Here is a 24,626-nt window from a genome sequence, read left to right on the forward strand (position 1 = left end):
GTTTCTCCTACTTTGTGAAAGTTCTCCCACACAAGACATGTTGCACCCACCACGAACGAGACCCTAAACCCATTTTGTAATATTTGTTCGTCAAATACGTGGATTGGCATTGAATTTCAACAAATGCATTAATTTGTTTGAAAACACGCAAAAACGTTCCAACACTTACTTTCAAAAACCAAGTAATAACGAAGACGATAAACTCACAATACAGGGCCACTACGATAAAATCATAGTAATTAATTTATTTTTATTGCGCCCATATTGAATGTTTATTGATAAATTATTGACTGTTTACATGTTTATTGAAGGTTTATTGATTATTATAATCTCAAATTTGGCATGTTATTGAACCAATACTAAAGGTTTATTGAAGCTTTATGGAGTGTTTCCTTCTTTATTATTGTGAACTGCATTTTAAATTGGCATGTTATAGAACCGGTACTGAATGTTTATTGAAGTTTTATTGATACTTTGCTGCATGTATCTGGAATATCATTGCCCCAATATTGGATGTTTATTGGGACCACAAGTATCACTCAACTAAGAATGAAGGGGGGAAACGGACCTAATTCTTTCTTTGAGTAGGAAGAAAAACTGTTAACATCAATATCGTATTTATGGTTGGTGTAGTTGGGGACTGAAATATAGCGCATCTTTACTGTCTGTATATGGCATGTCAATTGTGTGTGTGAAGGGAGGATTGTGTGTAAATTGGATGTCTATTGTGTATATATTGCATGTCTATTGTCTGTATATTTCATGTCTATTGTGTGTGAATTCTGAAATATTGTGTGTTTATTGCTTGTGTACTGTGTGTATATTGCATGTCTATTGTCTGTATATGGCAGGCCAATTTTGTGTACATAGTTTGTGTGTTGTCTGTGTGTTGGTCGTCGAAACGCAAGTGAATTGTTGTTCATTTTGTGTATATTGTCTTTGTGTGTACTTGTATGGTACTGAGCTAAGCCGCAAACCTTTCGCATGTGTAGACACCTATTATGATGCAACATATTGCGATTAATGGTGACTTGCATCAACAATGACATATCGCATTGCAATGATGTAATACACTTAAAAATCCATGTTCAAATCCCAATTCACATATGCAGTCTTCAAATTCCAATTCAATGCAGTTTGGTTAACAAACATGTAAATGTCATGGAGGAGTTAGCGGTACAATTCGAAAAGGACTCGTACGAGAATATTGTGTATTTACATTAGTTTGAGAAAGGACATTCCCAAAACCTTCTGATGTACCATTTGTCATCTTCAACCAATATCATGGGAAGTAAGCATCTCCCCTTGTTATCTCCGCAGCCAATTTCAACCAAAAAAAAAGGCATGTTGTGCGAGGGGCAAGTAGCTAACGGAAGCTGAGCGCTGAAAAGCTCAATGTACTTTAACACAAACATGACACAATCGCCTCTGAAGCAAAACAAGAACTCGATCAATTCAACTAATGACATTCTAACGTAATTGACAATTCAAAGTAATAAAAATAAATAAAAAGTTGTGCTTACTCATTAGACTGTTGTGGAACATCCACACGCTCTATTGGCCACGGACACCACCAATCTCAGCTGCAATTGTTTGCATAAACACCTTCTTCATAAAAGTCGATGGTGTTGAGAAGATTTGGAAGCGTAATTGATAGCGGGTCGAGTTCTTCCTTTACGATGTCATCTGGAATTAGTGAAACCTTTGAATCGTACACTTTGATTTCACACAATACCAGATCAATCATTACAGCCACCCAATGCTTGTGCTTCGTCAACATAAATGGGGTATACACCTTATAGACGTTCTGCCAATCCATCCCACACGGAGGAACCTTCCCATTTACAACGTTTAGTAAACTTTTTCTGATTTTCCACCCAACCTGCTGTTTTTTCCTTTTATTCTCCGCAAAGAAAGTACTTATGTGATTCTGTGAAATACAAAACAATCAATGGTTAAACACCTCCGATAAAGGTGTGTATGGATAATGTGTAATTATTAACGGCACTTGGTCAAGGCCGATGACATACCATAAAAAAAACATCGGTCATTGTCCAGTCAGCTATTTCAACTTCCTCCAACTGTTGTTGTCGCTTCCGCATGAGATACAACCCCAAATCAAGGTGCTGCAACATGTTTTTCTTGTCAATCTCATAATCTATGGACATTAAAACAAATGCATAATCAATTACACTTACATCTCCTTTCAGCCAACCATCACCTTTCACGAGGGAAGCCAAGAATTCAATCTCAGCTTCCACGTTTCCAAATTGCATCACCAANAATTCAATCTCAGCTTCCACGTTTCCAAATTGCATGATTAAGCTATGAATATAAAGCAGTTTTAGAAAATGGCCAATATTAAAAATTATATACAGTCATGCTTCTATCTTATAATTGCAAGGGACTTACTTTGGGTCCTGGCGCCATTCCCAACAAAGTTTCAGCAAATTAACCAGATCATCATGGGGAATAGCCTTCATTGGGTCTAACGTCTTCAGTCCGGTTGTCTGTGCCGCAGTTTTTGGAACCAATTCACTGGCTTCAATGATCTTCCACTTCGGAATGATCCTCTTCCTTTTCCTCAATTGGACCCCTTGTGCGGAAGCTTTACCGTTATGATTCAACCAGACGTTCAACTTAGAAAGCACAGCTGTGTGTTGGTCCAAATCAATGTCCCGGATACTAAACTCAAGCTGTGTCCCCTCCTTGCTCTCGCCAATGTCACCCCCAAGCAACATGACTTCATTATCTTCTTTCTCGCATTGGTTTGTTTGCACTTCCTTTTCCTCCCTTCTTTGTCTTTTCACTTCCTTGGCCTCTCTTTTTTTCCTTTGCAGTTTCCCTCCCTTACTGCTCTTTCTTTTCACTTCCTCTCCCTCACTGCTCGGTCTTTGGCCTTTTTTTCCTTTGCTACTTTTTACTTGCACTTGCTCTCCTTCACTTGTTTTCCTTTGCCCTTCCTCTACCTCACTTGGTTTTCCTTGCACTTCACCCCCTTCAATACCCTCCTCTTCCTTTTCCTCTCCCTCATTTGTATTACTTGGCCCTTCACCCCCTTCAATCCCCTCCTCTTCCTTTTCCTCTCCCTCATTTCTATAACTTGGCCCTTCACCCCCTTGAATCCCTTCATCTTCCTTTTCCTCCCCCTCATTTATGTTACTTGGCCCTTCATCCTGTTGAAGTAGGTCATCCATTTCCGGATATCCCCCATATCCTTTAAATAGATGTGAGATGACACAGCGATTCGTCCTCTGTTTCAGTAAAGCTAGGTCCCTCCTTACTTCCTGCTCAAACTGAGGACCTAAACATCGGTCCAACAGTTTTTCCATCCGTATGACCTTTAAGTGAAGGACGTCTTTTTCCTGCTTCACTTGAAACAACTCGGACCTCAAGAAGCTTACCACCTTGTTCAACTCATCAAGATCACCACATGAAGAAGGAATTGACTCTGCAGAGACAACCGCAGGGCGATCCTGTGGCCAACTCCAATATGGCTGTCTCATTTCCTCTTCACTCGGACATAGCGACCGCAACTGAACTGACTGTTTCAGAATACAGACAATAGTCATATTAAATCATTCTACTTTATAATTTCATTCAATCTTATCAATAGTTCCAAGGGCTGCAAACCAAACCTCTTTGCTCTGGAAAAAATAATTGTTCAACTTTCTCATCTCGGGAACAGACGTAGTAGTTCTCCATCGCAAAATACACGGGACAGCGGTCGGATCAACAACCTTGCAGTAATTCAGGTCCGCCATTCTTGGAATTAATTCATATACCCAAATCTACACAATTCACAGGACAAAAGTCAATATTTATGTTTTAAAGAAAAACAAAACATAACTGACATGAACATTATTACCATGTACCTGGAAAGCATAAGTGAAACCTTTAAAACTCCAGCCACTCCTTTGCGCTTCACCATGCTTATCCTTCTTGCCCTTCTCATTTCTCGGGCTTGTTCCCGTTACCTTACTTTTCCCCTTCCCTCTTCCCTCTTCATTTTCAATGCTTTTCACATACTTTGTTGGTGCAGAAAATAGACTGTCTTGGGTTTTGTCAAAGGACACCGAACCCCACGGATACCTGTTGAACGCATCCAAGTCCTCTACAAGGGTCAGGTAATTTAGATTGATGTTCAAATGTTTGTCCCTTCCCAAAACCACTAACTCAACAAAGTAAACAAGAGCTAGCTTGTAGATGTCATCTTCCTCTGTGCACCTCAGAAATGCTTCTTCTAAAGCATTGCATGTAATTCCTTCGTCTATAAAATATCTTTCCTGAAGTCTGATTTCATCACTCTCTCCACTGGAAACTTCAGGCACTTCCCCAAAACGAAGCCCTATGATCAAACAGAAATCCTGACGAGTGAACTGAGCAACGTCACACCCTAATAAGAAACTCAGTCCATCCAAGTCTTTCACACCCTGCCCCACTACTCTACGCAACACAACCCCATGCACAATCTGCCCGCTAAACTGAATCTTATCTATATTCAGAAGATGGCCAAAGCATGATGTCTTGAATTGTTCTAATTGTTCAGCACTCAACTTCGATCGAATTGCAGCTAGAGCTGAATTTGCATGTGAGCAGTTGTTCACCCGTGACGAATATGCCTCTGCCTCTGGCCATACCAGCTCCACGTTGGATCCCATTTCCTCAAATACAATGTGAAATAACGTGAACACATATACTACCTCGTATTTGCACAATCACAACTAGTCAACCAGGCACATTACAAATTTTACAAAGTACATGAGCATAGGGATTACTGATCACAGGCTTTAACATCATCAACGCAATGTGACACATTTTGTGCAAATACATGTTAAAGCAATGCTTATGTGAATTACAAACAATTTCACCTGTTTTATTTATGGATCCATACTCATGTGAGTGCAATCTAGGCAAGTTCTGCACTTCACACACATCACAATTATTGTCATTTCATACACAACACAAACTACATAAATAAGAAATATAGTGGAAGGAAGCAAAGCAAAGCAAAGCATCTACTCTGCTATCTGCTTGCTAAGCAATTGTCAGATTTCATCTTTCTTTCTAGCTTTTTCTTCAGTCAGCCACAATCGTCATAGATCAACCTTTATTTCAAATGCTTTGCACTTTTATTCATCAGTTTATCATTATCTGTTCTCATTTATCATAGCCAAATTTAGTAACAAATGAAATACTATTTATTTCAAATAATATATAAATTCTAGCGCCAGAGAGGTACACTGCACTCTGCACTCTGCACTGCTTCAAATGTGGAAGTTTTTGAGGGCCTCCTCCAATTCAACACCATTATCTTATTCATATCATTATTGACATGTTATTGACATGTGATTGACTTTATTTTCATTCGTTTTTTAACATATACCCAAGCAACAATTAACATGCAATTCAAGCACAAAGAAGAGATGCCAAATCCAACAACATTGATGGTACAAATTGGGGAAAACCATTACTCTAACCCCAAACTCAAATTCCATAAATTACTCATCAAATGCTTTGCACTTCTATTCATGAGTTTATTATTATCTTTTCTCATGTTTCTCAGGCAAATTTAGTAACAGAGGAAATCATATTTATTTGAAAATATATATATATATATATATATACATATTCTAGCGCCAGAGAGATAATCTGCACTATTCACTGCTTCAAATGTGGAAGGTTTTGAGGGCCTCCTCCAATTCAACACCATTATCTATTCACATCATTATTGACATGTTAGTCACTTGTTATTGACTTGATTTTCATTATTTTTTTAACATATACCCAAGCAAAAATTAACATGCAACTGAAGCACAACTTCCAGATGCCAAATCTAACAACATTTATGGTACAAATTGGGGAAAACCATTACTCTAACCCTAAACTCAAATTCCATAAATTACTCACCAAATGCTGGTTATTGCAAGGCGTTTGTGTGGGGTGTTTCTGTTTCTTTGCTCCACAAATGGAACCTACCACTTCCAACGAATACAGCTTCTCTCCTTCCCCTTCCACTGCTTCGCCCCTTCGCTGATTTGGAATCCACACTTTTCCCCTTCTACTCAAAATAGCTACTTTTTCAGGGTCTGGAGAACGTGAGTGGCGAATCGTTGCCTTCAACTGTCGTTAGCCGTTGCCTTCATTGGTTTCTCAGACCTCTGGGTTTTAGAGAGAGAGTGTTTTCTGTTCAGACTTCGAGTTTGCCTCTTCTGCTTCTTTTTCGGTCCTGTTTCCCTCTTCTTCTTCTTTTGGACGTGCTGGATATTCAATTCGGGTTTGGGTTCCCCACCTACCCAATTGTGAAACTTAATCTCAATTCTCCCCAGCCCTTGGATTGATCTGATGGCTATAAACTGAACCCCTTATAACTTACCCCTTATAACTTAGCCCTCATTATAGTCTAAGGGTTGATTTTTTATCCCAAACCTCTGGGTTTAAATTTGGTTTTGTATTGGAGATTGGAGAAGGCCTGTGGGAATCAAGAACAAGAACATTCAAAGTTAAAAAAAATTTAAATTAAAAAAAATTATTAATGCATAGGATACATACGCTAAAAGATAAGAAGAAATTCGACCACCCCAATAAAAGCTTTTTCTATTCTTTTAAATTAACTGTGGAATTTATGTATAAAATTCCCATTTTTTCGCCCACGGTTGGAAACTAATGATCGATTAAGGAGAGGGTCAATCTCAGCTCAGCTCATCATGGTCGCTTGCAGCAGAACCCCAAGTTCCAGCATCACCAGATTTCATGGGCCTGCTAGGTTGGGAAGCTTTAGGAAATAGAGCAATAAGATTGAAAGTTTTCACAGGCCAGGCGATTTTACGTATATTTTACTGTTTAAACTTGGGATTTTTTTTATCCTTCAAAGAAAAACAGTACAAATGTAAGGAAAAAGAAATTGGAAAACCATTTCACTTGGTCCGAACACATAGAACCAGAAATTTGCTGATCAATTAGGTAAAAGAAATTATAACCAATAGAACAAACACATCATTGCAACTGCCAGAAGGTCTCAAGTGACTCGGTTCATAAAAATACACTCCATAACAAGCCCTAACTAGCAGTACAATTTACACACCAACTGATAATACATTTTAAGAGAAGACGCTTTCCACCGGGAATAAGTAAAGCTCCTGAAACAAAAAAGTAAAGGAAAAGAATTGTTGTACACAAACTCAACAAAAAGGAAACGACGATCCTCTGAAAAGCTTGAAGTTCTAACACGGTCCAAGAAGTGGTCTTCAGAAACCAAACCCAAGTTTAAATTTTGGTTAAATCCACATCTTTTATCACATGATGCTGCATCGGCTCCTTTCTTCTTGTGGCTGAGCTGGTACCGGCTGGAACCTGTTTGACTCAGATGGGTTGTATGTAAACTCAGCTGTATCAAGCCCGTACTGATTTTGGTTATATATGCAGTGTGACCAAAGTCACCAGACAAAAAAGATAACAGGCATTAGAACCATAAACTATGGAAGAGATTGTAGCATAAAAATATAAATGAAAAATGGAATTATCAGCAAAATCTAAAGTAAACCTGCTAACATGCAGATCATAACTCTACACTATCACTAAAATGGCTGTCTATGCATCATGTCATACTAACTTTAAGAAAACTTTTTGCCAGAATGCCTCACCTTTTCCCTCATGCGTGTACTCCAAGCATCATTTCTGTTCGGTCGTTGATCACTAGCCCCAGCAACAGGTACACCAGTTGCCGGAACTGCTGGCCTGTTATTGATCAATGGCTGTCTAATTTGTTGCCTTGGAGCAATGAGCTCATCATCACTGTCATACTCTGCTGGTCTGTTTGCTGCCCTAACCACAAGAGCTAGCAAGAAAAGTAGAGCCTGAAATTCCATGGAGAAACATTATAAAAGAAACTTTTAGGCCAAGAAAACACCAAACAATTTTTTTCACTGCACTAGATTCAAGAATCACAACAGAAGAACACTCTCATCTTAGCAATGATTTTGTGCAGCTAAAAAGCAAATAATGTACAAAACTTTTCAGACCACAAGGAAATCTTAACCAATATCAGATAAAGATGTACAAGTCTACGAAGAAATTTTAACTACAACCAGAAGACTAGCAGCAGCTGGCTGGCAATATCTGATATAACACCATTTCTAGAACTAACATTTCAATGGTTTTGTTCTTATGCAAACAGTTTTGTCAATGTTTTTCAATAAGAGCTATAATTTTACTATAAGAAAAGAAGAACATTACAGAACAGATTACTAAATATCCACTGATCTATCTAGAGTAGCAGCAAACGCCATTGAAAAATTGATTCATATCAGTTTCATGCAATGAAAGAATTCCCCAACAGGAACAATATCATGAAGAAATTGTATTTAGAAATACATAAGATCCTTGCTCATGCTATTGCGCATACACTTTTAAGTCATATAATGAATCATAATTACTACTAATCAAACTCATGCAAACATTTCAATCACTGTCATTATGATGTAGACACAAAATAAGACCATGAAGAAAATGCATTCAGAAATACAGCAAGATCCCGGTTCATGCAATTGAGCATACACTTGAAGATCATAAAATCAATCATGATTACTGTCAATCCAGCGGCACGAAATAGATAACTGGAAAATATGGATTCATTCAACAAAATAAAATTCAACTTAGAAGCAAACCAGTACAAGCTGACATCAAAAGCATAAAATGTTTCTTCCAATGCTACATGTTCATTAGGCCATGCAAGAACCAACCCCATGGTAGCACCCATTTCAAGTATTCTAGCCAATGAGAATCAACCGTGAGGTAAAGTTCCACAGAAGCATCAGGTTTTATAATGTTTGGCAGTTTCCTTTCAGTGATGCATTGCTAGCTAAAAGATGGCCACCCCCTTATATATTTCTATATGGGAATTTAAAAATATATATATTAAAAATATAATTCCAACCCAGGGAAAAGAGACGGTCATGCCAAAGCAATCTTCCTTTAGTTGACTGAAGGATATAATCGTAATTCCACCAAAGGAACAAAAACTCAAACCAAAATATGTCGAAACTGAAGAGACCCTGACAAGATTTTGGATACTTTAGTTACCTCGAAGACAACGGCTCCAAGAGCAACCCATCTAACAATGTCCCAGTGAGCTTTCAGAAATGCATATATCATCTCAAAATCTCCACTTTTATCTGTTGGGATTTCCTGGAAAACAAATTATGACACTGATTAAATGGCCAATCATACGACTACCATCTAAAATTTCAAAACATCAGCTAATAACAGAACTTACAGCTTCCCAGCTTTTGTCAAAGAATATAAAGGCTGCACCTCCCAGCTCTACCAATATCAAAAGGATCAGCAAAACTGAGTACTATGACGACTTAAGGAAATCAATTTTTGAAAATAAAAGAGTATAACTCACATGCACTGTACATCAAGTATATTTATCAGCTACCATGTACTATGAATGTAATTCAGCATTATTTTAGTATGACGCCATTGTAGGCATATCACATAGCTGAAAGACCATGACATTATTATCTGATATACCATTTAGACAAAATATTGAGTAATTAGGATACACAACTCAAGCAGCAGCCATTCCGTGTCACGGCGGCCACGCAACCAAAACAAGAGATGACAAATATAATTGCTCCAATTCCAATAAACAAGTAGATGAACCTGAAAAAGCATGTGACATTTAATGGAGGGAAAAAAAAAAAGAATTAGTAGCTTGAATTCAACAGGTATGACTCTTCAATATCTATATAAAAGTAAAAATGCAAGAATATGCATAGATCTAGGATGGGTAAGTTACAGGTTCATTTATTTTACAACAGGAGATGTGAACCACAGATTGATGCGGACATCATTAGTTAGTTTCCTGATTTATTAGTTTCCTAGATTCTCTAGTTTTCCAGATTTCACTAGGATTTAGTTTCCAGAGGTTTAGTAGGATTTGATTTAAGTTTCCTAGTTTATTTTACTTAGTTCCTTGGTGGATTAGGATTTCTGTTTTAGTGAGGGATTTTTATCCTATTGTCTCTAGGTTTTAGTTTGCTATAAATACCCCCCACGTGGTTCTTTAAAATGGAGATTTGAGATATTAAGAAAAGTTTACTTTCCAGAGATTGGAGACTCCTTGGTGTGAAGCCAAAACTCTTTTGGCGTGAAGCCAAGGCGTCTTTTACCACCTATTTTCTGTTTTTCCATTGTTTTTGCTTACACTAAACTACCTAAATTCCTAAATACTCAATTCACCCGTATCCTACATCAAATTTGGTATCAGAGCCAGGTTTTCGTTTTCTTTGGGTTCAAAATTTTTGAGTATTTCTTGTTCTTCACGCCGTGTGTCAAGTGATGGCTCCAACTAAGCCTGGAAAGACAGACGAGCCAGAGATGGACTTTGAACGTCTTTTTCAGATGATGGAAAACCTATCAAAGCAAGTGGCAGATTCGGACACTAGATCCAGACTCATGGAACGTTGCCTTGCAGACTTAGAAGCAGCTAACCAACATGATGAAGCAAGTGTGAATGGAGAAGAGAGGAATCGTGAGCGACAACATCATGATGGAAGGAATGATTGAGACGCAGAGAGACACAATTTTCATCGTGGCTATGACCAAGACCCTGATGAAAGGGTGATGAGATCAGTGAAAGTTGACGCTCCTAATTTTGATGGTGAGCTAAATCCTAAAGCACTCCTCGACTGGTTAGCTACCATAGATCGCTATTTTGAGTGGCACGACATGTCTGAAGCTCGAAGGGTGAGATTTGCTAAGATAAAATTGGTGGGTCAAGCTGGATTGTTTTGGACCAATGTTGAAACACAGCTAGAGAGAGCTGGTGAAGAACCAATCATCCATTGGGGTGAGATGAAAGAAAGGTTGAAGCAGAAATATCTACCATTATCCTATCAACAGAGTTTGTTAGATGAGTCGCAAACTCTTCGTAAGACAACATGCCAGTTGCTGAATATATTGCAAAATTTGAGGAATTCATGTTGCGATGTGACATAAGGGAAGATCGAAGGATGACTATTTCTCGGTTTAGATCAGGACTTCGTCCAGAGCTTCAAAGGGAATTAATTCCTCGTACTGTGAATACTTTAGAGAGGGTTTTTCAGAGGGTACAAGAATTAGAGAAGTATTTAAAGTCGTCCAATGTAGTCAAGCAAACTGATTCTCAAAGATCTGGTTTTCATGTTGACACATCTGTGACTCCAAGTTCTACGACTTCAACATCTATGACTAATTTAGTAAAAAATGCCAAGGGAAAAGGAGTGCTACTTGATACACGTGGTGGTGGAACGCAAAGATGTTACAGATGCCAAGGTTTTGGACACTTTGCTGTCCAATGCCCAATGAAGGAGGCAACAAGAAATCTGCGTGCACACATCAACGAACAAGCTGACAATCAAGGTGAATTCGAGGAAGATATTTATGAACCCCAACAACCTGATGAAGATTGTAGAATCGACTTTGAAGTCCCTCATCCAACATTAGCAGTAGTAAGGTGTACTTTGGCTCAACCTAGGAAGGAAACTGTGGATTGGCGTAGGACTTCCATTTTCCACACTTACATCAAGTCTGGAGATAAAGAGTGTAAGGTGGTCATAGATAATGGGAGTTGTATCAATGTGGTGTCAACGCTAACTGTTTCACGTCTTGGTTTGTCACCCGAGAAGCATCTTGTGCCATACAGAGTAGCATGGATTGACAATACATCTTCTATCCCTGTTACCCAATGATGTCACGTTCCTATACAGTTTTCAACTTACAAAGATCATGTTTGGTGTGATGTGGTGGATATGGATGTGAGTCATATTCTCTTGGGAAGACCATGGATCTACGATTACAATGTTACCATCTTGGGTCAAGAAAATATATGTTCGTTCATCCATAAAGGAAAGAAGATCACGATGAAGCCACTTCAACCCAAGCTCGTGAATCCATCTATACCAAACAAAGAGGAGCAAGACAAAGTAGGTAAAACCAAAGCTCTACATATCATTATGCTTAAAGAATGTAAGGAAGATGCAGAAGTTCCCAGTCAAGTGGAAGTTAAACCAGATTCTCGTAGTACTCAGATTACAAAGGAGGACCTGCCGCACATTGATCCCGACATTTTGGAATGTTATTACAGCTTTATCTCACCGGAGTCGAGATCTTTTCAGCCCGGGGGAATTGATGCGGACATCATTAGTTAGTTTCCTGATTTATTAGTTTTCCAGATTTCACTAGGATTTTAGTTTCCAGAGTTTTAGTAGGATTTGATTTAAGTTTCCTAGTTTATTTTACTTAGTTCCTTGGTGGATTAGGATAGTTTTACCATTGTCTCTAGATTTGCTCATGTACTTTAAAATGGAGATTTGAGATATTAAGAAAAGTTTACAGAGATTGGTGAAGCCAAAACTCTTTTGGCGTGAAGCAGGACCACCTATTTTCTGTTTTTCTAAACTACCTAATAACACCCATGTCCTACATCACAGTGCTCATCACTATAAATGAATCACAACCAGTGAAGAGAGTGAAGACTGTCTATTAATGTACTCTCATTACAGAAATAGTCTCTTAATCGTGAGAGAGAGTAAGTGACTCCCATTTGACCACTGAGTAAGTCCTTTCAAGATCATTACCTCAATAATTTGGTTAGCTAGGGAAGGGTTACGACAACATAACTTCTCAAGATAGAATCTGTCCTTTATAATGAGAGATGAGATAGGAGGGATCCACTATGTGTCTTGACGCCTAGAGTAGGCACCTCTTCATCACATGGTGATCAACCCTATTGGGATTTCAAATCCTCTACATGAAGACTTATGTGCCTAGATTCTTGGCACGGTATCCTATATATCTTACATTAGATTCCAGGAGCAAAATTGAAGTAGGAAGCTCTACCTCTGCATGATATCTAGGCACAGGGATCACATGATCATACTTGCGCCTAGACTTTGGGTGCAGGCTGCAACACAGAAAAGGGCTATTAGGCTTTCTTATGCCCACAAAATATTTACAGATAACTTCTCCTGTACACTTCATGAAGGGCATATGAGCAAAAATTCACTTGGAGGAGCACACAGGCACATCCATTGTAGCCATTCGGATCCAGCAAAATAGGGATACCTTGGAGGGGTTCCACAAAATCTTCCCCGGTCAGACAATGCATTAGATATTTACCTAAAGAGGTAGGTCCTTGAGCAGGTCTTACGTTAGCCCCAAGACATTAGTCTCTAACCAAAAAAGTAAATGCTTGAGTTTGAGAAGCGTCTAGTCCAGTGGGTCCTAAAACGCACTAGGATAGGCAATATTACTCAACCAAACAAAGAAACAAACAATAAAACTGAACTCCGTGCCTATGAATTTGTTACTGAGGAATATCTACAGCAGAAGATCCTGAATTTGAGACTTTCAACGCCAAAAATATTCTTATAAATCACGGCACGTGTGCTTGGATGGTGACTCAAAATGTCCAAGTCTTTGGGTGGAACCATATTGTATTTCATTTTGACCTACAATTCTTGATATGCATTTGAATAAATCGCTCAAAACAGAGAAACAAAAATTTCCGTAACAACCAAAGTCAAGCTAAGTTTCTAAATTATAGACTCATTTCACATCCAAACTGTTAACTATGATAACAGACTAGTTAATTAAGAGAAATCTCCAGTTGGATTAAAAAAAAATAGGGAGGAAAATGATTTCATTCCTAAGGTTTTCAATCATTTTATATCATCTTTCTACGTCTTTAAACTTACATACAGTCTACGATATCTAATTTGAAATAAATAATAAGAACTATATGATATCAGCTGTAAGAAGATAAGTCTGTCATAATCATCGTTGTCATCTTGTTTTTAGCCATATCTAAAATCAAAATAAACAACAGATACCCCCAATTGTAATAAAACAAAAGATTAACTAGCTATAACTCAAAAAACTGAAAAAGAAGTTTAATCAATTAGGTAGTAGGCATACCAAGCTTTTGGCAAATTATCCAAGATATTAGATGAAAGAGACACAGTCATGAGCATAGGTCGGCTGAGCTGTATCAAAGCTTGATTGTCACCCACAAGCGAAGACATGGCAACTGTGTCAGCAGCTTTCAGGTATTCAACCAGCAGGTAGATCCCATAACCCACCATGGCCAGCCCCACAAGGGTCAGAACAAAGTTCAATAGCTTCAATACGCACTCCCAGCACCCTCTGCAGGCCATCTTCAACAAAGTTCTTGGACCCTTCAATTTCCCAATTCAAATCAAATGGGTCTCTTCTATTTCATCAATTAGCCCACTACCTTCAACAAAAGACCAACATTTAGCCCCCAAGATCAATAACACAAACATACAATTCTGGCTACTAACTTTCAGAAGTTTGCAATTAATCTGGTAATTGACGTATTAAGCTCTGTTTGGTTGCTGGGAAGTGTACTCAAACCTTTTATTCGACATCAATAATTGTCTAAGATCAGGGTCATAAATAAAGGAAATTTTTTATTTATTATTATTTATAAAAACCAACCTCCGCCCTGAATTCAGCTGAAGCTTATTGAAAATTTTGGCTTGGTTGACTTCTAATTCTTTTTTACCAATAGCAAATCTGAAATGAGACCCATATTTCAATTTTCCCTCAACTTCCTCAGCAACCATTCAAGTCTCCTAGAAAACTCAACTACCTCAATTTCCTAACCTGATCAACTATGATTTTCCAAACAACACACACTGAAAATACAATCGATGAAGCTAAATGCAATATCAGATTTATAAAATCTAGCATAGATCGGAAGATTAGCAAAATTCGAATTAGGCTTACAGATTAGCGCGGATGATTACGAGAGCTAATCGGATTTCGAGCTTTCTCGGATTCTAAATTCGGATAGAGGAAGAGGAACAGACACGAAGCAAAAGGGAGAGGAGCACCTGTATTTTTTGCCTTTTGTCTAATTGCCAGCTTGGCATTTTTGATTTGTCCCCCTCCCCGTTTTTGCTTTGTCACCGTTTACTATTTTGGAATGACGTTAATGACCTTGCTTATGCATTTCTATTTATGCGTATACTTGCGATATGCTTAAGGATAGTCTGGTCAAATATAGTAGCTATGAGTTTTCAGAGAGAAAATGCCGTGCGGCATACGACATCGTTTAACCGGTCTCTGTCCACAATCGTTCTGCTTTGCCATGTCTGTTCACTTTTGGGAAAAGGAAAAAAAAAAAAAAAAAAAAAAGAGAAAAACAGTTTAGCCTTACAAGTCAACAGAACAAAAAAATTTATAATGCAAAAATTAAACTGTAATTTTGCAATTGATAATTTTAAAGTCTTCTTTAATAATACGTTTGTTTAATATGACTTGTTATGTAATTCTAATCTCGACTTCTGTAATGTAGTTAAGGACTAAATTACATCTTCGTGTTCTTATAATTGAATTCAAACAAACTTGATTGTCTCAATTCAGTAATTCTTAAAATTATGGTCAAATTTTATATTACCTCTTGAAATTTAAAGTGATTTTATCCTTAAATTCAATATTTTACATCGTACTTTACTCTACATCATCAAGTATATTGATATGTCGGTTGAAAATGTTAAATGACCTAAATAGAACCAACTATTTTATTCAAATGTATGCAACGAAAGTGTAATGTGTGCGAAAAAGTTGTGGCCTCCAATGCTTTCGCTGTATTAAAATTAAATATGTTCATGTCTCACAACACATTCCGACTTAGAAGTTAAAAAAATTGTAGAAGAATCTGTGGAGTTGCACTACAAACTAAACGATAATATCTAACGGTCGTGGATCAAGACATCAACTACAAGTCAAAACAATATTGGTCAAGTTTTTTTTATACGATTTGGTTCGTACCTACCACCATACACTTGCTTGTTATTTCTTATAAATAAAATAAAATAAAATACTTTTTTTTTAATTTTATTTTCAGTACCAACGTGGTATTTTGTACGCTGCACATTATTTATCAACTTAATTACCGTTTTATCCCTCTGCTTTCAATCAAATTTCACACCTTATGCTGTTTCATAAATTCTGTCAAGAAATTCTTTATGTATACTGGCGTAGCAATGGTAAGAGTTTTTTTTTATTAATAGATTTTTTTTTCAACGATCCAAACCATCTATTTTCAAATCTTCATTCATAGATCATAATTACAAAAGATCATGCAAATTAAAAATCATTAACACATCTAATTGAGAGCAACAAAATAGACGAATATAGTGCTTCAAGAAAAGACTATAATAACAACCATCTAATTGAGTTGTCAAATGGTTTCAGATTCAAGTGATTTTTAGTAGAGATGATCTTTGAGGGAATATCCAAAAAGTAGACTGTTCAAATTATTGAAATACAATGCGTAGTGTGGGCTTGGATTATGCAAAGGCTTGGACTGAATATACTTTTTTAAGTGGGGGCAAGAATTGGGCAAAAATTCAAAGGGGGTGGATTGTAAGACCTGTAAGCTTGGGAAGCAAAACTAATGAGCAATCCGACATTACTCGGGGAGGGAAAGGTAAAGTGTCTTATATGTGTGGACACTTCTCTTCCTAGCAAGAGGCCTTTTGGGCAAGATAACATTACCTTGAGCCCAAGAACAAAACCTTGAAGGGGAAACCAAAGCAAACAATATGTTGCTAGTAGAGTCGGGTACATCTTGGAGAAGCTACAAAATACTCCATGGGGCAGAGCATTTCTTGTTGACAGCATCAATGACCAGTTCAGAGTCATATTCAATTATGATATTGCGCCAACCATGATGAAGTACATGAGCTAAACCATCCCTCAAAGCAAGGCACTCATAGTAGATATGTTGAAACCCCAAGTACCTACCTATAATAGATATGTTGAACTTGGAGGACATTACTAATATTAGTAACTCGAGGAAAGAACAAAAGGGTGGACTTATGGAAATTAATTTGTAGGCCAGAGGCATTAGCAAAATAGGCCAGAACATTTCGAATCTTCCTAGTTGCACAAGTAGAAGCTTTGGCAAAAATAAGGCAATCATAAGCAAAGACAAGATTGAAAATATGGAGACCTCCAGGGGGAGATAAAATTCCAATATGATTTTTTAGGGTTGGAAGACAAAGAATTGAGGTATCTAATGAGAGGTTTCATGTAAATCATGAAGAAATATGGGGATAAAGGATCCCCTTGTCGAATACCCCTAATGGAGCAGAATAAAACTTTGGCAGAGCCATTAATGAGTAGGGAATAAGAGATAGTATTTGTGCAATCCATCTATTATATATGGAAACCCATTTTTTGTAAGCAAGCTTGAATATAATTCTGGTCAAGCATATCATATGCTTTCTCAAGATCAATCTCAAGAGCCATAGTTCCAATGGAATCTTTCTTACGTTTAAAGTCATTAAATAACTCATAAGCTATAAGGACGTTATCAAAATTTGATCTGCCATGAGCAAAAGAACCATGTTTTTTAGAGATGTATTTAGACAATTGTTCACCCGTTTTATGTTTAGTCCTGTGATGGAAGGGCGAAGTTCCCCACTTGCTTGAAGACCATGTACTGGTCAAAAAGTCAGCTTTCTTTGGTGTGTGAGCGTGCCACTGCCAGCGACGTAAATCCTAGCAGACTTCTTGTAGAATAGATAACTTGCGCCCCAAGTTACTGACTTCTAAAATCAAGCGATTGTGAATTTGGGTGAGGAATATCTCCCAAGTAAGGTCTTTTCTTGCCTCAGACTGGTGAGGACTTTCACAATTTATCTCAATATCAAATGGCTGTTCTGGCCAGAAATGTTTAATAGGAGTGAGACTGTTTCAGGCAGAACTGCCTTTTACAAAATAATAGGTATACATATTGACTCTAGGGAAGTTAAGAGATGGCTGGAACTCCATTTCTGCTTGGATGGAAGGTTCCAACTTGGGCTGGACTGGACGCGTCTGGGTCTGCCCGTACTATTTGTGACTTCAAGTGCTAGGCTGGCCTATAAATCGATACTAAAGTTAGATTTTGGCAGAGCTTCATGTTTACTTTGCGCTCCGTGAGGCCTTCCGAGTGGGCAGAACTGCAGCTTCCTTAGTTTGAAAGGGACAGAATTGGCTATTCTTGATGGTCTGATAAGCTAGGGATTGCACTACGAGAGTTGCTTGGTTTGGGCAGGACTCTTCACGAATTTTTGCTGAGGTCTCCACGTCTGTGAAAGATTCAAAACTCTGCTTGTCTTGGCTTTTTTTGCTGAACCAAATTTGTAACGAGACAGAGATCTCGTTTTGGAAGGCTTATTTTCTAAGTCTGAGCTTTGGGATTTTGGTCTAAGGCTAGCTTCTCTTGAATTTCAAGTGAGCTCTTGGCTGTTTTTCTTGTTTGTTGTCTTTTTGATTGATGAATTGAGTGCCCTTTTCTTTTTTGCCTACTTCTGTTTTTATAAGAGACCCCTTTTTTAGAGGTGGTTTTAATTAATAGTGGGCGGCAAAAAGATCTTCAAAAAACGTAAAGCAAAAAGATTTTAATCAATTGTGGCAGATAGGCTCCCAGTAGTCACTTCTTATAGCAATCCCTTCCCTGGTTTTCTGGGCGGCTGTTTTTTTTGTTTCAACCAACGCCACCGTCTGTGTGGGCTTCTTTTATGGTGGTTCGTTTTTCTTCTGTATTTCCTAAATAATTCCTTGTTTCCCGTTCTAACTGAGAAAACGTGACCTGTGAGTTCTTTGGAAGATGGCGTATTGCTTTGGAGCAAAAATCTCTGAATATAGATGGGCTTTTTGATCTTCTGTTTGGCAGTTCTCCAGAGACGTCCCTTCCCATATAAAGAACTTTAGTTGAAAATGCTGACTTTCAAAGCTGAGGTAGCCACGTGAGTGTGTCTTTAGTCTCTTGGGCTTGATTTCAAACAATATTTTTGTGGGCTGATCTTCAAAGGCCCAATATGGCAGCTTTCTTATGCTTTGGGCTTTTTGGGACTGGGTAAGTGATTTCATCATGGGCCTGTTTCTGGATCTCTTTGGTGTGTCAAATTTAGGCCCAAACAACAATAAAGGTTTAATACGATTGATGATGATTTTAGCAATTATTTTATAAGAAACATTGCACAAACTACTAGGTCTAAATTGGTGGACCCACTCATGAGAGTTAACTTTAGGAATAAGAACAATATTTGTATGGTTTAAAGGCTTGATAGACTGTTGATTGGCAAAGAAATCTTGGATTAAGGCTTTAATGACAGGCTTAGTTTCTTCCCAACAGTTTTGATGGAAAGTAGCATGTATGCCATCAGGGTCAGGAGCTTTCAGAGGACCTATTTGCCTCAGAGTTTGGTCAGTCTCCAAGTCAGAGATAGGACTTAACAGGGTATCATTATCTTCATGTGAGATACAAGGGTCCAAAAGTTTAAAAACCTTGAAGAAACCAAAACATAGTTAAGATTATGGCTTCTTCTTTTTTTAAGTGTGGGAGCTACCCACACTAGTCATTAGCTTGGTCCGCCCCTGCCTACAAGGGTGTTCCTCAAATTATTTGAGGGATCACTTAATTGAAGCTCTTTGTGTATATATATAATCCATTTTTATTGAGTGATTCTTCAAATAATTTTATTGGCTAAAATGTAGCAATGGTCCGTGAACTAAGACCCGACTTTACTTTTCGTCCCTCAACTCCAAAAATTATTATGGTCATCCTTCAATTAGATATCGTGTTTCCCCACTCATCCTTTTCGTCAACTCTATTTGTTTTTCTATAAACATTGATCACATGTGATGCACGTGATATTTTTTAACCCTCACTACTTCTCAGCCTAGACTCACGCCACCCCCTCCTCTTACCTTACCGACCTGGCCTTTGAATATGAAAATTAAACACTAATGTCCAAACAAAACACAGCCAAACAAAAAACATTCAAAGATGCAAAAGAGAAATTCACATAGTAAGAACGCATCCAAACAACAACAATTTGTAGGGGTCTTTTTGTTACAGCAGCCTGACGAATGGGCTTGGGCTGCTGTAAGAGGAAGACAAACAAAATTCCACAAGTATCTGAGTTCAAGAACCAGGCTCCCAAAAGAGTTTTTGGAAAGTTTGCATAAACTTTAGAAAAACACTCTTAGGCTCTTTTCACTGAAAGCCACATGAACATAATGAATTGATAAGTGACTTGGCTTGAGAAGCTTGTGGCATGGGAGCTAAGCTTTCGCAAATTTAGCAATTTGAGAGAGATAAGCGTGAATTTCTTACAAGGAGCAAAAGTTCGAAATGGGGAAGAGGAAGATTAGGGAGATTTCTATCTCAGGAAGAGAGAAAACAATGGAAGAAGAAGATGGGGTGTCTTGAGTAAATTCAAGTTGCTTGACAAAGAAGATGGAAGAAGAAGATGGGATCATCTCATTGTTTACCTTCATCAAAGAATGAGCTAGAAAATGTGGGCCCTTTGCTTGGGAAATTTGAATAACTCGGTCTTGTTCATAGGGGTTGAGATTGAGATGTCCACTAAAATGTGTTTTGTTTTGTGTGTTGGAATTATAAAAAAAGATCACAAAAAAAATAAAATTAAAACATGGGATTGGATAAGTCCCAAAATTTTGATACATGTTATTTGCCACGTCTAGTAAGCAGCAAATTGAGGGTAGAGATAAGGCTTAACAGCCATCTACAAGAAAGGGGTTTTGGAAAAAGGTGGGGGTCTAAACCAATGAAAACGCTAAAGAGAGGTTAGTGGCTCCTATTTTTAGGGGAGTTGATTATTCAATTTTCAGTTAAACATCCTACACTAGGAAGGTCTCTGGCTTATAAAGAGGACAGCAGTAAAGAAAAAAAGAAAAGAAAAGAGAAAGAGAAGGAAACGACAGAAGAAGAAAACTGCTGCAGGAGAAAAATTGCAAGAGCACAAGCACAAGAGAATACTTTTCACAGGTATACCGATTCTTTCAATTAATTCTTGTTGGGTGGCAACCCTCAAATCATTTGGTTGGATGATAAATCCATATAGGGTGGCAACCCTCAAATAAAACTTTGGGATGGTAAATCCATAATGGGTGGCAACCCTTAAATCATGAACAACAAATCCATGTGAAGATTCCTGTTCAACAAAGCTGTGGTGAGCAAAAGGAAATCCTTTGAAACATTAATGGTGTTTTGAGGGTTAATTCCAAAATGTACAAAAAAAAGAGAGCGTGAATTACCTCTTGGACTCTCTAACCACTCCTCTCTATCTCTGCCTGAGAAAGCCTTTACTTTCCTCTTTGAGCAAACTACATCAAAAAAAAATGAAAAGGATGTTAGTCATGAAGAAAAGAAAAGGTAGAAAAAAAAAATGGAGATCTGTAAGAAAAGTGGTTGTGCCAAAAAAAGATGAAGGCAACAGGTTGGTTTTGTTTCCATGGGCTTGGTGTGGCAAACAACAACAACAAACAAATTTTTTTTTTTTTAAAGGACAGCCACCATAAAGGAGAGGAAGAAAAATTCAACAAAGAAATCAAAATAAACAAAGAAGGAAGTGGCGTAGCCACTCTGTTTGAATCTGCATGCAATGGACAAAAAGAGGGTTGAAGACAGCACGTTGGTTCTCTTTTGTATGGGCTTGGTGTGGCAGGTTTGGTGTTGTAGATAACACCAACAAAAAAAACAAAAAAAGAAACAGCAACCAAGAAGAAAGAGAAGAAGAAAAGTCAACAAGCAAAAAAAGAAAAGAAAAGGGAAGTGGCTGTACACCACTTTGTTTAATTTGCATATGGATGAAGTCTTGAGGGTAGGCTAACATGAAGGAAAAGATGTCAGTTTAGGAGAAGGGGTAAACTGTGACCAACAAAGAAGAGTCGTACCTTGCGGAGGTTTTCTTTTTAAAAAAGTCTGACAGTGAGGCGGTAAAAAGTTAATGGCATGAAGGTTGAGCCAGAGTTAGTCTGGCGCTCTAAATAGAGCAGAAGTGTCTTGGCAGTAGCGTAACTCTTCTCCAAGTCAAAAATTACAAGTCCTTCACAGTCTCTATCTCTGAAGTCCTAGTTCAATTGTGATTGGTTTTTGATAAACCAAATGAGCACAAACCAACAGATAAAAAATATATATGTTTAAAGGGCTCATAGTCAAATTATTAGGTTATATACCCTTTAATTCTTAAAGGCCCAATATATTTAGTGGGTGGCCAAATAATTACCCATTAAATTTACAGAGGCCTAGATTTCTGATTTCCTATCATATGGTTAATGGATTAATTCAACAATTCTCATAGCCCTATTTGGGCCCAATTGCAAATAATGTCAATTTTAGAAAATTAGTGGGTTAATCAAAATTGCTCATTATTTTTCTTGGACATTGACAAAAAAGAAAAATGGTACAAAACCATCCAATGTTCTCATGAGTCATCTACCCATGAAAATTCGAATGATATTAAATTCAAATATCTCAAACACAAATTCTCAATTAGTGGGCCACACTTACCCATTAATTTTCAATTTTTCCCATAGGTCATCTACCTATGAAAATCCCCAAATTGTCTTAAAGACACAAATTCTAAATTATTGGGCCACATTTACCTATTAATTTCTAATTTTTTTTCATAGGTCATCTACCTATGAAAATCTCCAAATTGTCTCAAAGACACAGATTCTCAATTAATGGGCCACACTTACCCATTAATTTTCAAACTTTGGAATTACGTCGGTTTGATTCCATTAAGGGTACGTAGGCAGTCTAACATCTCAATAGATTCAACCGCAACCAAATTTGAATCACTAGTTACATCAACCAAGTTCCCATAAATCAAATGTCTACCTTTATGCAAATCAATTCCGAACTACGTTGGTTTGATCCCCTTAAGAGGGTACGTAGGCAATCTAGAGATTCAATCTAGATGCAACCATCCCAAACACAATTCCATATCAAATCCCTAGTTCATTCAGCCAAATTCCCTCAAACACTACTCACTCAAATTCGTTTAAATTCCTCTTTTTGCGATGAATCATTTATTCATTGTGAATCTTTGAACTACAGTAGCTTGATTCCTGCAGGGCCGCAAGGGATACATAGGCACCCTGAGGTTCGACTTAGGGGCAGCTGCAAAACCAAAGACACACGTTCTGTTTCTTTGTGATTGAATCAAAGGGTGTTCCCTTGAAGCAAGGGATTGTAATTAAGAGACACTACGTCTCGAATGGGTCGAACCTAAAATAATAAAACCTCATTATTTAATTAGTGGTGGTGAAATTATGTTGGGAGGATCACATTTTTCTTCAACATTGTGTAACTATAATCTCATTGTGATGTGACTAGTATTAAATGAAAATTAAGTTTCGATTATTTTAACATATCATATGATTTTTTGTTTCCGCAATGTTTTCAACAAATTGTTTATTAACTAAAACTTGAAAACGTAGTGTTCTGATGTTTGGTTTTAACATTGTAACATTATGTTGTCAATATGGCGTGGTGTTGCGAAATTCCAGTTTACCAAATTAATCAAACTTTAATGCTCGCAAGTATATGAATCAAAAGATAGTATAGCTAAGTAAGCACAATAGAGATTGATTTAATTCTTAATATTCCTACCAATTAAACTAAAACTAATTGTAAATTGAGAAACTAAAATTAAAGAAATCAATTAAAAATTAAAGAAAAAAAGGCACAACACAAGAGAAATAAGAAAACCAAGAGAGAAAGACACTAGACCATTCAATTTCACCTTAACCAACACCACCCCATCCATAAGCATACCAATTCCAAGTAATTTCCCTTATTAATGATCAATTTCCCTAAACTATTCAATGGCCATGGCATCTGGTTTTTACATGCAATTCTCTAGGACATCTAGATGAATTCTACACATAAATACCCATTAAGCTCTATGAAAATTATGTAGCGATCACACAAAACCTAATTGCATGACATCTACAATTAGTCATTCATGGTATCAATTGCAATAAGCAAAACTCAAGTTAAGTATGACATCTATTCTAACTTGCATCACACTAATTCAACTTAGATGGTGATCAGACATCCAAGCTAAATTAAACATTAAACACAACAAAAGATACTCAATAAAAAGAAGAAGAAAAAACTTAAACTTAATATTAATTAATTGAATATCCATAATTATGCTACATCGAAACCGGCCCATGTGATGAAGTTCCTTGTTTTGCTCCACGTCCCACAACTTATCTTTGGCTCGAATATCTTGTATACAATATGCCTTTGCCTAATTTGTCTTGTTTTTGCTACAAAAAAGAACTACTCTAGCCACCCAAAGTGGCATTTTTCTTCTTTTCATGCCTAAAGATTAAAACAATATAATTTAGTGCATCGAGCCATTTCAATCATATAAAATCTAAGGAATATATTATTAAAAACATATATAAATATAAACATATTACGTGCTTAATTTCAGGGCGTGACAAAAAATATAACTACTATCACGATAGAATCAACTATGCTAGTGAAAGTAGAATTGAGGTACTAAAACAATTATTGCTAATTATCTTCTAAAATATCAAACGGTTGGTAGGGTTGACCTCTACTATTTAGAAAAATGGTGTGAAAAAAAATAAAATATGAGGTTTGGATTATCCCAAATCCTAATTATCTTCTAAAATATCAAACGGGTCCACACCACAATAGCAACTTGGTCCTCCTCAATCACCCATACCCATGATCCTTCCTTAAATTGATGAGTGCAGCAGAACCTTTC

General features: G+C 37.3%; 1 protein-coding gene across 3 annotated transcripts; it reads right to left on the reverse strand.

Annotated features, from left to right (window-relative positions):
- Positions 1-6,935: 6,935 nt before the first annotated feature.
- On the reverse strand, positions 6,936-14,970 carry LOC117627554 (tobamovirus multiplication protein 2A). 3 transcript variants are annotated; one of them, XM_034359688.1, is made up of 7 exons: positions 14,797-14,970; positions 13,963-14,277; positions 9,567-9,666; positions 9,275-9,355; positions 9,082-9,186; positions 7,644-7,856; positions 6,936-7,403 (listed from the first exon to the last, which is right to left on the reverse strand). In XM_034359688.1, the coding sequence occupies exons 2-7, from the start codon at positions 14,199-14,201 to the stop codon at positions 7,296-7,298; spliced, it is 846 nt and encodes a 281-aa protein (XP_034215579.1). In that variant the 5' UTR covers positions 14,202-14,277; positions 14,797-14,970; the 3' UTR covers positions 6,936-7,295. The 3 variants fall into 3 exon arrangements, with proteins under 3 accessions (XP_034215579.1, XP_034215581.1, XP_034215578.1); XM_034359690.1 differs by having other exon boundaries at positions 13,963-14,222; positions 14,797-14,939; XM_034359687.1 differs by having other exon boundaries at positions 13,963-14,281; positions 14,797-14,939.
- Positions 14,971-24,626: the final 9,656 nt, after the last annotated feature.

The sequence above is a fragment of the Prunus dulcis genome, chromosome 5 (genome assembly GCF_902201215.1).
Source record: "Prunus dulcis chromosome 5, ALMONDv2, whole genome shotgun sequence".
Lineage (NCBI taxonomy): Eukaryota > Viridiplantae > Streptophyta > Magnoliopsida > Rosales > Rosaceae > Prunus > Prunus dulcis.